The sequence below is a fragment of the Galendromus occidentalis genome, unplaced genomic scaffold (genome assembly GCF_000255335.2).
Source record: "Galendromus occidentalis unplaced genomic scaffold, Mocc_1.1 scf7180000077117, whole genome shotgun sequence".
NCBI lineage: Eukaryota > Metazoa > Arthropoda > Arachnida > Mesostigmata > Phytoseiidae > Galendromus > Galendromus occidentalis.
The window spans coordinates 26509-44579 of NW_003805105.1; the positions used below are offsets into that span (position 1 = coordinate 26509).

General features: G+C 51.2%; 2 protein-coding genes across 2 annotated transcripts; one reads left to right on the forward strand and one right to left on the reverse strand.

The window, feature by feature from the left end:
- The first annotated feature begins 438 nt into the window (after positions 1 to 438).
- LOC100901342 (uncharacterized) lies at positions 439 to 864 on the forward strand. Its single transcript, XM_003741002.1, has one exon. The coding sequence runs from the start codon at positions 439 to 441 to the stop codon at positions 862 to 864; it is 426 nt and encodes a 141-aa protein (XP_003741050.1).
- A 1223-nt stretch (positions 865 to 2087) lies between these two features.
- LOC100901484 (uncharacterized) lies at positions 2088 to 3191 on the reverse strand. Its single transcript, XM_003741003.1, has one exon. It carries the CDS (start codon positions 3189 to 3191, stop codon positions 2088 to 2090), a length of 1104 nt encoding a protein of 367 aa, XP_003741051.1.
- Between the last annotated feature and the right edge of the window lie 14880 nt (positions 3192 to 18071).

Below are 18071 nucleotides of genomic sequence, written 5' to 3' on the forward strand. Positions count from 1 at the left end.
AGACCATCGATGACTCCGAGTCAGATTCGGAACGTGACGAAGATACGGAGCTGACAGCAGTCATTCTCGGTGACGCGCTCGGGCGTCTCGGAAGAGTTGCTCGAGATTTCCGGAAATGACCGGTCCTGATGGACGAAATTCGGAGAACCAGGGTGAGGCCCGACTACAACAACAAAGCGTTGCAAGTGATACTGGATTGCAGAACCTGCTGGTACTCGACCCTGCTAATGGTCGAGATGGCTTTGGAAATCCTCCCTGCTCTCGTCAATGTGTTGTGTAGACATGGCACTCGGATAAGCTCGAGAGTTCGAGAGACGTCAAGAGAAAAAGAAAGTCACAAGCAAGTGAGAACTCTGATGTTTGCGGACGATCTGGTACTATACAGCGAGAGTTAATCCAGACTCCGAGAAAGTTTTCTGCAAGCTTCTGATATCCAGGATGGAACCACTTCTCGACGAGTCGCTCCCTAGCGAGCAGTTCGGTTTTCGCCGTGGGGTCGGGACGCTGGACGCGATTCACTACTTCCTTCCCGAGGTCGAGGGAACCGTATCGGCACATGGAAAGATTTATGCAGTCTTCATTGACTGCAACAAGGCGTTCGACGAAGCATCGAGGGCTTTGATGCTGCAGAGCTTCGCTGACGTTAGAGTCGGAGGCCAGGCTCTGAAGATTATCGACAGCTTTTTCGAGAAGGATCATCTTGAGATCCAGTTACAGCACGAGAAGGTCCGTGTCTCACAAAACGACGGGACTCCGCAGGGCAACCCGCTCAGTTGTCTCGCATTCATACTGTTGATTCGCGACCTTGTAGATTTCATAAGGTCCGAATCCAAAGCTTTCGTTGTCACCGATATCATCGGTTAGATCAGCGGTTCCCAACCTTTTTGGCTCCGCGGCTCCCTAGCGAACCCAGAATTCCCCCGCGGCTCCCAGGATCCCAGTGCCCACGCGGCTCCCGCGGCTCCCAGGATACCCAGTGCCCACGCGGCTCCCGCGGCTCCTACCTACTCTCCCTTCTTTTTCCCCTAAAAGGACCATTCGCAGCTCAATTCCGGCACTCATAACTTGCAAGTACATATATTGTTCACAAATATTCCGCCTCCCTCCCGTCAATTCCCCGTTAAAAAGACTGAATGGGAATCTCCGGAGACAAGCAGCTCCTGGCTGGAAAAGGTAGCCTCGCGGGCATACCAGAGCTCTCTAACAAATGAGTCCAATCTCTCTCGACGGAAGAGAAGAGTTGAGCTTCTCGAAGCTCACGGGAAAAAGCTTAGTGGTGGATGAAGTGTTCTCTGCGGGGAAGACACAAGGAAACAAAAGGTGCTCCGTGCGGTGGTGTGAAAGCGAGTGAGATTTAATTTAAGCTTCGTTCACTCCTCGATAGAGTTGAACGGAATGGCGGGAACACAACCGTCGATCCGTTTCGGAACCTTCCCTTGGAATTGACAAACCCTGACGGCCCGGACCTACACCAGAAATTCGTCCGCGGCTCCCCCAGAAAAGCCTCGCGGCTCCTAGGGGAGCCGCGGCTACCAGGTTCGGCGGCTCCCCCAGAAAAGTCCCGCGGCTCCCAGGTTGGGAACCGCTGGGTTAGATAAATGCACAGGTGCACACTGCACGTTCATCAATAAACCTCTCCAGGCGGCTCCCTCTCCCTCTCTTCTCCGTTCCTCCTTTCCCGGAGATCGTGCCGGTCTCCGGGGACTGAGGAGCGAGCCACTCTCGATCTAACCGCGATCGTCGGACGCCGCGTTGCACGCTACCGTCCCGATCCAGGGGAACCGCCTCGGAGTTTACCGACAATTCTTGCGTATTCTTTCTCCTCCAACGTTAGTCAGAGTCGTCGTAACGTAACATCGTTAATATTCGTAGCTTATTACGCGGACGACATTGTGATCGCCCACCCCAACCTGAATGGGCTTCGCTCTGTACTACCGAGGATTTCTACCTGGCTACGTGCCCGAGGCCTGGAAATCAATCGAAATAAGACCAAGGTCGTCAAATTCGGACGCTCAGCTCGTCTGGGGAAAGACGATCGCCTAAAACTCGAGGGACAGCCTCTGGAGTTCGTGAATGGACTTGTACGTCTAAGCTTCGCCGGGTATTGTGTTCTTAATGCTGAGATTCATGGCGTTCACGTCATAGCTCTTGGCGGCCAGGATCGCTCGCTTACTCAGCCACTGACGGTTTCTGAAATTCCGTTCTATGTCCGGGAGGACGCTCTGGATCAAACGTTCTTTCGTCGAGCACATCGTGCAGAAATCCGAGGGCAAAGTTATGCTTTGTGAAGATCTGTCGATGGGCATCCTCCCAGAGCTAATGTCCAGTAATTGAGCCGCGAAGCGTGCAGCGGTCGTGTCGTGCCGAAGCTGAACCCTCATATTCGTCGTGAGCGTCAATTTCTGAACGTGTCGCCAGAGAGTCGATTGCTTCAGGCAGGCATTGATTTCATCGGCACGTGTCCCGCGTGGTATGACGGGCAGGGTCTGTCGGGAGTCACCGGACAACATGATCAGCGCTCCTCCAAAAGGGACCTGGCAGTCTCTAAAATCTCGCAATGACCGATCGAGGGCTTCCAAGGACTTCTTGTGGGCCATTTTGCATTCATCCCAAATTATGATTCGACACGTTCTCAGAACGGTACCCATGCCGGAATTTTTGGTAAGATTGCATGTGGGCATCTCGATCGTTTGCACATTCAATGGCAGCTTCAGAGCGGAGTGAGCCGTTCGACCACCATCGAGAAGTGCGGCGGCGATTCCAGAAGATGCGATCGCCGACGCGATGTGCTTTCGTGAACGGATGGTCGCCAAAATTAGAGATATCAGGAAAGTCTTGCCGGTGCCGCCGGGTGCGTCGAGGAAAAACAGACCACCGGTACGATTCGCGATCGCACTCATGATAGTTTTGTAAGCGGTCAGTTGTTCTGGTAGCAGAAGTGGAACATTGGTTTCGACAAATTCGGCCAAAGCTCCCACATCTAAATCGCTTCCTCGAACTAAATCGCGATCTTGAGTATCCAGAGCACTTCGATCCGGGGCATGCATACCCAGCTGAACCAACGATTTGTTGGCGATAGCCAAACAAAGATCCTCAATCGAAACCAATGCTTCGTTGTAGATCTCAGGAACGAAGGCTAGCTCAGGGTCCTGGCGCAAACGGCGAACACGGTTCAGGATATCATCGGCCATAGAATCCTTGTGGTTTTCCCGAATGCCCTTGGGATCGGATGGGAATCAAGTCGTCAATATGATGGCGAAGAGCGTCCGAATTTGACCTGGTCGACACGTATCCGACGCGTAAGACAATGTAGTATCCCAATGAGCGTCGTCTTCAAGAAGATGTATGTTCGGGCAAGCTTAAGTTGCACAAACTTCGCCATCGACAGTCCTGAGGTGCATGAAGGATGTCGGGCCACGTACGTTGACTAAGAGCAGCCTTACTAAGCCATCTCCGCGTGAGGCTAGAAGAAACGTTATGTCGACTTCCAGACATGGTGCTGATTCTCACTCTCCAAGCTCTGCTTGAGAATTTCTTATCTAAGCCGTCGCTCAGTACTGTTAGTAATCAAGCAATGAAGTGCGTGAATTTAGGCTTCAGTCTCGGCATTAAACATCGAGACTAACATGCGATCAAGATCTTGGGATTTCCGATTATCAGCTTCAAACCAAATGTTCGCGACTCCCTGTCACAGCCTCCGATATCCCTGATCGAATGATAACCTCGGATCCTCCCTCGAAATCCTCTCTCAATCTGAGGCTTACTTAAGGACAGTGCTGGGCGAATTCAAATTCATGGATATGGATAGGAATGGATTCATGAACAAAAATGCACAATATTTGGATATGAATCTATTCATATTCATGATATGTGTTAGGTCATCGAACCCACTCTCTCTAAGTCGTTCGATGTGGTCATATTACAGTCGATGTAGCTATGCACTCAATGAACCATTCCGAATAGAACCGTCTGTAATGAACCGGAGATGTCGCGGTAGCACGTTGAACGTCGCGCGCGTCTGTACGCTCAGATCATCCAAGGGGGGGGGGGGGCAAGTGTCGGCCAAGTCAGTCTGTGAGAAGCGAGCGAAGTGTACGCACGAGAACGGTCGAGGCGACCGATCGAGCGCCAAGATTCGTGGAGGAAGAATAAACTGTGACCGTTTCGCCCAATATAATGTTTTCCCTGAGCTAGCTGTTATCCCAGCCAAGTCCGCAAACGTTCTTATTATAGCAGCGGTGGGATTGAGCAGCGTGCAGAGGGGAAAATTGAACTATAGTGAGGGGCCTCGTGCGAGACTCGTGTCTGCTGGGGTGACTGGAAACTTGAGTGTGTGGAAGAGTGAACTGAGAATCAAGATGGCACAGGAGGAGATGCCGATCACGTGGAGTAGACAGATGGATCCGGCCGCTTATCTTCGACCATTCTCTGGAGGTACAGTGGCAGTGACTGATGCATGGTTGAAAGAGTTGAACGGGGCAAGACGGGTATGCAGATAGACCCAACCCTACGCCGAGAGCGTACTTTTCGCTAAGATGTCAGGGGCGGCGCGATATTGCCACTTGGATCACGAGATAGAGTGTGAGACGTTCGAAGAATGGCAGGCGGCGTTCGAGGAGGCCCACATTCCGAAGGAGAGACAGAGAGAGTTGGTCGACGAATCCTACAGGGGCACTCAGGCCCGGGGCGAAGATGTGGAGATGTACGCGCGGCGCATGGAAAATTTAGGACGAGGGCTGAACATCGAGCTGAAGAGAATCACGGACTCACGGGGTTGCTCCCGGAGTATTCGTTCATGATCTGCTCGCTGGAGTTGAGAGACCACGAGGGACAACCGCGGGTACCCAACCCAAGCGAGGGGAAGACCGGAAACGTACTACTGTTGATTAAACGGGAAACTGGGTTCGGATATCGGTCAGTTTCGTAGTTTTGGATAAGGAAAAAAAACTGTGATTCCGAGATCGTCACCGCCGGACTGCCGGGGAGATCACGGCAGACTCTATTGTTTATTCTGGAGAGGGTGAGGGTTTGACATTCAGGCGCGAAGGATTCAAAACGGCTCTTACAGAAGTTTTCCGGACAGCCTATTTCTTCACACACCCCCCGGAAACGCTCGCGTTTACCTATGTATCACAACCTAATTCTCCTTCACACAATCCTTGAATTACTTCTTATAAGTTAGAATATATCGCTGATTCCCTCTCACAAAACAGGGTCTTGAGAGGTGGCGATGACTGTTGAACTGTATCGGCGATCTTGATGTTTCTCCCGGCGATCTGGTGTTTGGAATGGAGCCAGTTTGGCACCAAGTTTTAAGTTTTCCCCGGTCCGTCACAGAATCTCAAGGCTATTGCGTAGCAAGTTCTTTTGTTCTTGTAATTAAGCAAAACTCCAGAAATTATAATTGGCAGAGCAATTATATTTCACAATACCTGGAACTTATCCAGATGGGTGAGGGTTTTCCATACCTATATATATGCACCAATAAAGCTGGCTGAGTACCGAGAAGATCACGCAGACCTAGGTGCTCTGCCCCTGATTGAACACCACTGCAAGCGTGTGTGTTTCTTTCGTATCAGTCATTCCGTAAAGTCTCAGTGGCCAGTATACCACCCTCGGTCCACTGTGCTAGCAGCAGGAACCTAACATCTAGTACGTCCTCGGACTCAGCTGGAGCCGCAGCAGCGTCCAGGAACCTGTTGTCCTCTGAATCCTTCACGCGTCGTCTCAAGAATCATATCATTTTCTCAACATCGGAGACGGTCTGTTCGACGCTATTCTCGGGAGAGTCAGCACGAGCTTCCCGTTGTGGCTCACGAGAGAATCTCTGCTCCATCCGGCGCTCGTCCTTCAGATCTTGTCGCATACGGGGTGGCATCGCAGCTTCCATCGAGGACTTCAGAGTCAGAGCGTAGTTTGCCAGTGGAACCCCATTGGCGGACAGGATCGCCGTAAGTCCTTGGATCAGCGTCAGGAACTTTCGGAGACACGTGAAATCGTAAGGTTTCGTGATCCGCGGCAGGTTGCGTAGGTCGGCAAGGATTTTGTGAGTTTCGGTTTCAATTCGAGAGTAATTGTCCTTGAGCAGCGTTAATGCCACCTCGTAATTTGAGTCGGTCAGCTCCAACGCCTCCACAATCTGTTCCGGCTCGTCACGAAGATACCTGCGGAGGATCATAAGTTTCTCGATCGGCGTAGCATCCTGTCGTCTGTTCACGAAGCATTGAAATTGGGTCATGAACGACCGATATTTCAGGCGATCGCCAGTGAAGGTCTCGGGTGGAATGTCTAACTCCCGCGGCAGTCTGGCGATCGAAGATAGCGGAAACCGGAGAGCATCCGACGGCGTTTCAGCGACACTCGTTGGATTCTGTTGAGCGGCTGGCTGAGTCGAAGAGCCCGCTCAGCGGTCGAGCGCACCTCCGTTGTAGCATTTCTGAGCTCTGCGGGAGCGGGAGTTTGACTGAGAATCGACCCGAAACGAACCCGTCTTTTTGCGCAAGGGGTCGATAAAAAGGTTTCGGCCTCGTTTTCCTCGCTCTCCTGAGGCAAGCACGCGGCAATTTCAGCGATGAACTCTGACACGTCCAGATCGAACTGAGACGCTTCCGCCAGCTCCTTCTCTTGCTGGTCCTCTTCGGCGATCAGGTCCCATATCTCTTCATCACATGAGCTAACCTTCGCCTTGAGTTCTTCGATGAGTGCCAAGACAATCGTGGGGCCCCGATAGATCGGAAACTGCAGTTCACCCGAATCGGCATCTTTGATCGATGCGATCTCAGCCTCAATTCGATTTCGCAGCACAGTTCGGTCATATCGAAGTCGTCTCAACACTTTTTCGATGGCTTCCTCATTGCGCGGTTTCGCTAGCCCCGTTTGATTGTTGGACGGTGAGTCGGCTGAGGCTGTTCCCTCCATCGCGATGAATCAGCCCTCTGTAGTCCACAGCAGCACGTTTCGTCGGAAAACTTCACACACTTGTTTTCCGGGCTTCTAATCCGGATCGCGGCACCATGTTGATTAAACGGAAAACTGAGTTCGGATATCGGTCAGTTTCGTATTTCTGGATAAGGAAAAAAAACTGTGATTTTGAGATCGTCACCTCCGGACTGCCGGGGAGATCACGGCAGACTCTATTATTTATTCTGGAGAGAGTGAGGGTTTGACATTCAGGCGCGATGCATTCGAAACGGCTCTCACAGAAGTTTTCCGGACAGCCTATTTCTTCACAACTACTACCAACCGAAAGCCTCCGCTATGCAGGGCAGAGCTCCGCAGTACGGAGGGGTTGCAGGGGCGAGTGATTGGCGACAACCGGTGCCGGCATCGATGGGAACCGAGGTAGGCGTGACAGCCACGAGACCGAGGGGAACCGCCGAGCGAACGTCATATCCAAGAGCGGAGCAGACGACACCGATGGCGGCGCGCCGTCGGGGAGAAGGCCAATGACTTGCTACAAATGCAATCTTCCGGGGCATTTCGCTCGGGATTGTCGTGAGGTTAGGGACCGCCACAGCCGACCTCTAGTCGCGGTGCGACCGTCCTCTCCGACTACTCGTCACACACTGTCTACATCCTACACCTCCGACATCCATCTTACACCTCCGACATCCATCTCACACCTCCGACATCCGTCTTACACCTCAATCGTCAGACGTCCATCTACACCACCGTGTGACGACGACACAGGGATCAATAAGATGAAAGCTCTCGCGAGAAGCTACGTGTACTGGCCGGGCCTGGACTCAGAGATCCAGTGTCTCGTACAAGAATGCGAGGACTGTCAATCGGCGGGTAAACTCTCCGTCAAGATCCCGCTGGCTCCTTGGAAAGCCCCCAGTCTAGCATGGGAAAGAGTTCATGCAGACGTAGCGGGACCGACGCACGGGAACTACTTCCTAGTAATCGTCGACTCATATTCCAAATGGTCGGAGGTCGCGAAACTCAAACGAATCACTCCCTCTGAATGCCAGGAGGTTTTCGGGGACGTTTTTACCCTCTTACCCTCGTGACCGACAATGGAACACAGTCTCAGTCCTCGTCGATCCGAAACTTCTGCCGGAGCCGGGGCATCCGACAGGTCTTCACCGCACCGTACCACCCGCAATCAAACGGGCAAGCGGAAAGATTCGTAGAGACACTGAAGCGATCTCTCAGGAAGTTAGAGCTGGAGAATATTCAGACGTTTCTGTTGGCGTACCGAAACACCCCAAACCAAGCGTGTCCCAACGGGAAGTTAGCGGCAGAAGCCCTCCTTGACCACGAGCCCAAGACAACACTCGGGATGATAGAACCGATAAAACAAGAGGACGAGAGCAGAACTTCGGAGTATCAATCGAGAATGAAGCTGAACTTCGACCGTCATCACCGGACAAAGCCCAGGCACTATGAGCACTAAGGTATTCACGACAGTTCACGTGCGGAACCAAAGACGATGGGCACCGGGAGTCATCAGGCAGAGAAGCGGGGACGTTATGTATGAGGTTCAGTGATGGGCTAAAGTAGCTACCCAGAAAAATTCTAATGACCATGGGTTGACTCACGGCGTCCAGACCGGACGCTGGAACAATGACTTCAGTATTCTGTAACTTAGTGTAAGTTCAGTGACCGTCATAATTACTGTGGACGGGTTACTGACTTGCCCCTTTCCTTCCAACACTATATAAGGCATAATAAAGATCAGTACTAGTGGGGGAGCCTTTGGTATTTCACACCAAGCAGTGTTCGTCTTTATTAGCCGTTGTCCCAGTTGTATCAAGCACGGCATCGATTCGAGCTCACCGCAGCCAGAGCTAGTAGGCTAGATAGCCGAGAAAACCTATCAACGTTACTGCGCACGAGTTCGCTCGGAGCAAGTTTCGATATTGTGCTGCATCGCAGTGTTAGTGCACAAACCTCAAGTGCAAGATGCCATCAGCAACATCATCAACTCGGGATACCCGTAGGTTCCACGGCTACAGAGCGAACGTATCCGAAAGTGAGCTACTGCAAGATGATAATCCAAGTTCGACCAGCGGTGGATCCTGACCAAGAGCGTTCAGCAACATCATCCTCGAAACCAGTGGTAAAATTACATACCATGGAAGACAGTTATGCCGGCTGTCATTGGAGCTGAACCGTACTCGGGTACTCGGTACCCTGAATCCACCAGCCGAAGACAAGGCTGACACCAAAGAAGGTCGAAAACAACAGAAAAACTACGACGCCGGGAACAGAGCTGCGAAGTATATCTTAATGAACTCCATTCATCCGATTTTGGCAACTATACTATTTCTTGATGATCCGGAAGAAGTGGAAGCTCATGAAATTTGGAGGAGAATCAAAGCAAAATTCACCTCATCATCGGGTACGGAGAAATCACTTGCAATTTCACGATTCTCAAGATTCCAATTCACCCCCGGGCTATCCGTTAAGGAAAACATTCTTGCATTCAAAAGAATCATGTATCAACTAAATGAAGCGGAAGTTGAAGTGACGGAGGACGTCCAGTGTGACAAAATTCTGGAAGCTCTTCCAAGCAGCTGGGACTCGTTCAGACGAGCGTGGAGTGCGAGGATGGATACGAAAGTGACAGCGGATGCATTGTTGGATCTCATCGAAGGTGAAGGCGAAAGGCTGGAACGGGACGAATCCAGAAATGTGACTGCCCTGATGTCCAGACTCAACATGTCCAACGCAAACAGAAATCATCAATTGAGAAGGAGCAACTTCTCGAGAAGAACGAACACCGGAAGATCATTCGTTCAGTCGTCTGAAGTGGTTTTGGTGAAGCAGCTCGCAAAGGGATGACCCTATAATTCTCAAAAGGAACTGCGAGTGCGAAAAGGGGGAGGGGGACTGGGGGAAGCTAGGAGGAAAAGGTGAAAGAGCCATAGGAAAAAATGCATTGACGCACTACCCAGAAAAGTGGAAAATTCAACCGGAGTGTGGGGCTCATGTACATAATACCCACTAAAAAAAGCCTATTGCTCTTTACCTGAAGGGAGAGAGCGGATAGTGTTGGATTTGAAGAGTCTCGGATCGTACGTTGGAGGGAAGACATGAGGGGGAAGGGCATTCCATAGACGGGATGTACGGGGGAAAAGGTGGAGGCGAATTGAGCAGTACGATTGGAGGAAAGTTGGACAGAGTAGGGATGCTGCTTGGTACTCTTTCTGGTCACACGGGCGGGGACCGAAATAGGGGGAACGAGGGAAGAGATTTCATCTGAGCATTCTCCATGGAAGTATCGATAAAAATAGGCAGAGGTCGGTAACGTTACGACGTGAGGATAAAGATTCAAGAGAAGAGGATATGGCTGAATCACCGATGAGACGGATAGCACGTTTTTGAATAGAGTCCAGGATAGAGAGGGATGAAGGAGCGGCTTCACCCCAGATATGCGAGCAGTACTCAAGAGAGGGACGGATTTGGGTTTTATAGAGCAAAGAAGGTGAGATGGAGAAAAATAACGTTTGGCTCTGAAGAGGAATCCAGTTTCTGGGAAGCTGACTTGGCCATGTTAGCTATGTGATGGTGCCATTTAAGGTTTGATGAAAGGCACACGCCTAAAGTAGAGATATTCGATGAAGGAAGTAGCGTTTCGTTGTCAAAAGAGATGGTAGGACTAAAAGGCTTGGTTTTCTTCGTGAAAAGGGTAAGCTGCGTCTTCAGGGAATTGAACCGGACCAAATTAGTTGAGCCCCATTGCAGAATCTTCTGGAGATCGCAATCGATGGAGGAGAGCAAGGTGTTTCTAGAGGAATTTGTTTGAGTAGAGGTCGGCTGCTTCGTGAGAGAGTAACCAGCATGGAGTGTACTGTCGTCGGCAAAGCTGTGTATGGGATTTGTGGTGGAGGCGAGAAGATCATCGATGTGCAACAGGAAGAGAGTTGGAGAGAGTACAGAGCCCTGGGGTACACCTGCGTTGATTGGGAATGATTTTGAGAGGGTTTGCTACAATTGCAACCAGAAAGGCCACATGCAGGCCCAGTGTAGAATCCCAAGGCGCAACAACAATCATCGAGGAAACCTTCACCGCCGAGGACGAGGGAGGAACCCTCCGAGACCTCTCCCACCAGATGCCTACGTCGCCGAAGCACTCGTCACCGAATTCGACAGAGCTGAGACAAACAGCTCAGAAGCGGGTGCAGAGTTCGTCGTAGACAGTGGAACCACACACCACATGATATTCGACCTGAAATGGATGACGGACTACCATCCATACAACAACAAACGAGAAGTCAGGTTAGGTGGTTCGCGTGGGCTGACGGCAAGAGGCTCAGGAACGGCAAAAGTAACTGTGATGGAAAACGGAGTTGCAACAGAACTACAACTCTTTGAAGTGCTTTTCGCACCGAACCTACGTCGCAACCTCATATCAGTCTCAAAATTAGCGGACGACGGTTGCAAGGTAGAAGCAAGCACCGAAGCCATCAAGATACAGCTCGGAAATAGTGAAGTGAAAGCAGTTAGACACGGAGGATTGTACGTGTTCCACGCAACGGAACCAATTGAGGGAAATGTGGCAGGACTGAAGAACAAAGTAAGTCTGAAGGAAGCCCACAGGACGTTCGCACACGTCAATGTGAAGACCCTCAAGAAAATGCTAAAACGTGAAGGATACGAAGTAGTCGACGACTTCGTCAGTTACGAAGACTGTATCCAGGGCGAGATGCATCGTTCGAGTTTCAGTCCGAAACCGGAAAGTGTCGTAGCTCCCAGGCCCGGATACATACATATGCGGTCAACACAAGATCCATCGGTGGCGCAAATTATTTTCTCACACTCACCGACGACATGACGAGATTCAGGAAAGTCTATTTCGTCTCAAGCAAGGATCAGATACCGGAATGTATCTGACAATTTGTGACATGGTTCTTCAACAAGAAAGGATTCCACATGTCAGGGGCCGTATAGTACTGGATACGAGAGATATCCTTTAGATTGAAGAATCGTTTCTTAACGTCGTGACTCAATAGTTACGGTCTCTCCAAAAAACTCTATTGACATTCAGATTCTCTCTCCTCTCTCATTACACGCGCGGCTATTCTTGAATAACTGGACCCTCACATTCGGCCATTGACGCATCGGGCTGTCCTCAGCCTATTAACATAACATTTACAATGAAGTTTTAACAATTCCTCGCACTTCAGTTCCTTCTCGGATCCTAGTATCGACTCGGCGGCTTCCGTTGTCGCCTTGGATATCTCCTCGGCGGTGTCGCTTCTGCGGGTTCGTTGTCCGCGGCCTCTGCTGGATCATCTCGAGTCTCTACGTTCTCCTTCGGGGTGTTCTCCTCCGGCACGATGAAAGCCTCGTCCAGGCTGACCTTCGGTGTTCTTTCCCCTGCCGTGTTGAACGTCCCTTCAAGCAAACTCGCCAATTGAGTGTCGGTTTCACTTGACCGTTGCTCCTCCTCTCCTGAACCTGGTCGCGGTGACTCCTCCGAACTCTCGCTGATTTCCATACGGCTTTCCCCGGATGTATCATGCTTCGTCGACTCTCGATAGCTGGCGGATCCGTTCTTCTCGCTCTGCTCGGCAACGGGAACTCGATCCTCCGTTTCCATCTCGGCCTCATCTGGAACAATCGGATCTCCAACTTCGCATGCGATCTTAAACAACTTCAACTGTGAACAATGGGCAGTGGTGACATGCGGTCTATCGGCTAACTGGGTTATCCGATATGTGTCATTGGGCAAGACTTGGCTCATTATCATTGGACCTCGATACTTCGGCTGTAATTTCGTAGATTCTCCCGTAGCGACTGGGAGCCTTCGATGACGATGTCACCTATTGAATATCTGATTCTGTGCGGCCTTCGATGCCTGTCGTACTGAGTCTTGTAATCTTCCTGCGCTTTCTGGATCGCCGACTGCACTTCCTCGCGTATTGCTTGAGCTGGTCTCCACCCTACCCTCTGCTGCTGTTCGTCCACGAACACGGAGAACCTATCCATCGGTGGTAAGTACCCGAAAAGTACTTCAAATGGCGGCTTGCCTGTTGACTTCGCTGGCGCCTTGTTGATGTGATGTGCAGCAATGTGGACCTTGAACGCCCAGTCTTTTTTCTCCGGGTGCGTACATAGTTTTCTGAGCATGGTGACTACGGTCCTAAGCATTCGTTCGGCTTGTCCATTCGATTGCGGCCTTTGCGTGGACGTGCACACATGAGTAATATTTTCCTCCTCGATGTAGTCTCTGAACTTTTTGGAAGAAAACGCGCTGCCGCGATCAGAGATTCACAGATTCACCCTCTCGAGAAGGCTCACGACGTACTCGGTCTCCGTCGACTTAACCGCTTCCAGAATGACATACTTCGATGGGCTGTCCACCAGGACGATGATGTGCTCCTTTCCATTGGATTTTGGAAAAGGGCCAACATGATCGATATGCAATTTCTGGAAAGGTCTCTTCGGCGGTTCCGACGAATTGCAGTATCCTTCCTGACGTCCTGAGACTTCCTTGTTGTACAAGCACGGGATGCATACTCGAATGTGCTGTTGAACATACTTCCTCATCTCGGGAAACCAATAACGTTCTCGTATCAATGCTAGCGTCGTATCTCTTCCGAAATGATCTGCAGTCTCGTGCATCAAAACGCAAAGATATTTCCTCATCGAGTCTGGAACCACAAACATAAGCTTCGTTTCACCATTCACCTCCTCCGCTCGATACAGAATGCCATCCTTGATTATGAATTCGTCCGAAGTGTTCCCTGCTTTGGAAATCCACTCGAACTTCTTCTTCAGCGCTGCATCCTGTTGCTGAATCACGGCGATGGGGTTCTCGAACGAATTTACTAGGAGAATTCTTCTCACCGACGGCTCCGTAGAAGATGGTTCGTGAAGGTTCTCTCCCTTGGAGTCTCCCGCTCCGACCTCGTCCTCGCTCTCATCCTCATGTTCTGAAATTTCCTCCGTGGGATAGCGACTGAAAGCATCCACATGCTGCATCTTCGTTACGGCTCGATGAACCACCTCGAATGTAAACTCAGCGAGTCGATTCATCTGTCGGGGGTAGTATCTTCTTGTGATACGGCGAATGAAGACCTCGGTATTAACGAACCAGCGATAGCCAGCTCTAGTTTATTGAACACACACACAGACCGCCACAGCCGACCTATAGCCGCTGTGCGACCGACCTCTCTGACTACTCGACACACATCCTACCCTCTCACATCCGTCCGACACGTCACACGTCCGTCTAACACCTCGAACGTCCATCTAACACCTCTACAGTCAAACGTCCGTCTACATCTCTATGTGACCACGACATTCGGTCACGCTACCTACGCTGGCTTCTGACAGCGATTTCCCTCTACCGGCTACCGTACAGATATAGGTTCTTCACTGCGTCTTCACCTCTCAACTCCGTCCTGCACGTCGGGCACACCGGGTTTTGCCTCAACGCCTTCGCGAGACACAGGAAGCAAAACAAGTGCCCGCACTTCGTCGTTTGCGGGTCTTCCGGCACCTACGAGCATATGGCGCACTTGTAGTGGGCCATCACCCGGAAGTTGCGCGCGGCCTCCTCCGTCCACTCCGCCGGGCATTGTGAACACTCCGTCCTCGCCTCCGCCGGCGATTCCTCCGACGACGCCACTCGCTGGCTCCAGACCCTCCGCGCCGTCATAGCCGGCGTCTCGCCCTCACGTGGCCGGACCTCCACCACCGGCTAGCTCGACCGGCCGTTCCTCCTCTGGTTCGTCGAAGGGGCGGTTCCCCCAGAAGAAAGGATCCTCGTCGTCCTCTTCCTAACTGGATTCCTCCAGAACGTTTTCCGCCAGCTGCAGCGCTCTGCTTTCCGACTCCGCCCTAACGTCCTCTGCCGGCTGAACTCCGCTGACTCCCGGCTCCGCACGACCGTCTTCTGCCGGCTGAACTTCGCTGACTCCCGGCTCCGCACGACCGTCTTCTGCCGGCTGAACTTCGCTGACTCCCGGCTCCGCACGACCGTCTTCTGCCGGCTGACCTTCGCTGGACTCCGGCTGAACTCCGCTGACTCCCGGCTCTTCCTCCGACTCCGGGGGCATGTCCCTCGGACTTGTGCACATCGCCCGCACATGTCCCGCTCCGCCGCATCGGAAGCAGATGCGCGCGGGACAGTTTCTCTCGAAGTGTCCGACTGCACCACAGCCCCTGCACGGCTGTCTCCTCGCACTGCACGCCAACGAACCGGTCACGTGCCTGTTGTCCAAGCAATCCGCACACACGTTCATGACGACCTGCTCGTTGTACACCACACGTCGAAGTGACTGCTGCTTTGTTCGATTCGAGCGTTCCGAATTCTTTTCCGTTGGGGGTGTCTTCTTTCCGCCAGTCTCAGTGTGCATCGCCCGATCGCTCTGCCATCGCTACCTCCTAGTTGTCCTCAACTTGAACATTTCTTCTCCACCGTCTACCTACACATTACCGCCTGTATATTTTCTCTCAGCTCATCATCCATTACTAATTTACCTCATGCTTTTTCTGTCTAACCATCTACTTCGTATATTTGCCTCGGAAATGTACTGTTCGCTTCGGCCGAACTCTTGCTTCACCCCCTATTTGTCGTTCTCGAGCTTCTCTCCCCGTCAACGGTGTAGCCTCAACTTTCTGGTGATTTCGAGCCCGTTCGCTCTTCGATTTCGGTGCGCCGTCTTTTCTAGAGTCGTCACTTGATTCCTCTGTAACCATCAGTCTTGTTTTTCTGATCTTCGGTTCCGTCTCCTCTTCTTGGATCGACGTGTTCAGACCCTCGAAATGTTGAGACAATTCGTCGACTCGAATGTCCTCTTGCTCACATGGCTCGGAATTCTTCTCCGGCTCCGATGCCTCCGAACGTTGAATATTTTCTGGAATGCTAACGGAATTATCGTCGCCAGGCAGAGACTCCTCGTCACTTTCATCCCCGTACACTCTGTACCATTTTAACTGAGAACAGTGCGCCGTACACAGATATTGCTTTTCGACCCCCATTTGAGCGAGCCGATATGTATCCTTCGGTAGAATCTCCGTAATTACCATCGGTCCCCGATACTTTGGTTGCAACTTTGTTGGTAATCCCGTCTGTACCGGCAACCGCCTTACTAATACGATATCCCCGATCTCATACCGCCGCCATGTGGTTTCCTTTTCTTATCGTAGTCCTCCGCGTATCTCGCTTGATTTTTAATGATCGTCTCTCGAATGTCCTTCTAAATTTCTTCCGCCGGCGTCCACACCGTCTCTTGTTCTTGCAAAACCAACCCCGAAAAATTATCTAGCCTCGACAGATAACCATGCAATGCCTCGAAAGGTGACTTCCCTGTCCCCCTCGCTGGCGCCCTATTCATATGCATCTGTGCTAACTGAATATGTTTCGCCCAATCTGACTTATCCGGACTCTCGCTTAATGTTCTCAGTAGCCTCGCTACTTCCTTATTCAACCGCTCCACCTGACCACTCGATTGTGGTCTCTGAGTCGAAATTAAAATATGCCGAACTCCCATCCCGCTCAGAAACTCCTCTGTTGATTTCGCCGTGAATGCCGTCCCACGATCCGACACCAACCACCAACGGTTCTAAATGTCCGAGTCAGAAAATCAATTACCGCCGCCGCGTTTGTTGTTTTAACCGCCTCAGCAATACGTACTTTGTTAGCCCATACGATGATATGTTCCTCTCCTTTCGACTTCGGAAGAGGTCCTAAATGATCGATGTGGACTCGTTCGAATGGTCGTCGTTCCGGCCTAATTGGATTCAGCATTCCCTCCTGTCTTCCAACCGCCGCCTTATTGAACCGACATTCCATTCACGATTGGATATGATGAACCACGTACTGCTTCATCTTCGGGGACCAGTAAAACCGCCTCATTATTTCGATTGTTTTCTCAATTCCTAAGTGTCCCGCCTTATCATGTGCCATTACCAGCACGTGCTTTCGCATTTTCGCCGGAACCACACAGCTCAACCATCCCTTCTCGGCATGAAACAACACTCCGCCTCTCAATTTGAAGTCTCTGGTCATCGTCTTCTCTCGTACCGTCCTATCTTCCACCGGTTTCCGCATCATTTTTATCTTTTCCTGTATATCGATATCATCCGCCTGTATCATCATCATTTCATCATAGGTTCGTACTGCCGTACACACTGGCGTCGCGGTAGTATCCGTAGGCAACTCCTCCTCTCTTGAGGCCTCTCCCGCTTCCTCGAACGGCTCCCTACTCAGCGCATCCGCATGTTCCATTTTCATTCCCGCTCGGTGTTTGACTTCGAAATCGAATTCTGCTATCTTGTCCCACCACCGACAAAGTTGTGGTGATCCATTCTTTGTTTTCAAAGCCACCACCGCGCTGCAATCCGAAACCACCGTGAATTTTCTTCCATGAAGATATTGCCGTAGTCTTTCCAAGCTCCACACAACCGCCAGTTGTTCTAACTTCGTGTAAAGATAATTTCGCTCCGAATCCGACAATTTCCGACTTATCGCGTAAACCATCCGAAGTTTACCGTCCACCTTTTGGAGCAAAATCGCGCCTAACCCAACGCAGCTAGCATCGGTATGTAGCTCGGTTTCTCTTTCTGGGTCGAACCTCTCTAACACTGGATCCTTCAGCAATGCTTCCTTTAATTTCGTGAACGCCTCTTCTGCTCTCGAATTCCATTCGAATTTAGCTTCCTTCCTAAGTAACGCTGTCAACGGACCCGCTTTAGACGCATAACCTTCCACAAAGCGCCTGAAGAAACTCGTCAATCCCGACCACCTTCTCACTTCGTGTACGTTCTTTGGTCTTGGAAGTTCTTCGACTGCCGCTAGTTTCCTAGTACCTGGTCGAACCCCTTCCACCGACACTTTGAATCCCAGAAATTCTACCGTCACCATGAAAAACTTGTATTTACTCAACCTCATCGTCAGTCCCGCTTCTCTCAACGCCATCAAAACCGCCTCGATTTGTCTCACAAGTAAACATTCTTTTTTGAAAATGACCATCACCAGGTTTGACATGCTTTCCTGAAAGTTTCCGAGCCCCGGAGCAACCCCGAGTCGTTTTTCCCTGCTGTCCTGCAATTCATACCCCTTCCCTGCAGGCTCCGAAACCCGGAAAAAACACCATTTACATCGAAATCCG

Excerpts from the sequence above, each read along its gene's own strand:
- LOC100901342 (XM_003741002.1), top strand. The coding sequence starts at position 439 with ATGGAACCACTTCTCGACGAGTCGCTCCCTAGCGAGCAGTTCGGTTTT.
- LOC100901484 (XM_003741003.1), bottom strand. The coding sequence starts at position 3,191 with ATGGCCGATGATATCCTGAACCGTGTTCGCCGTTTGCGCCAGGACCCT.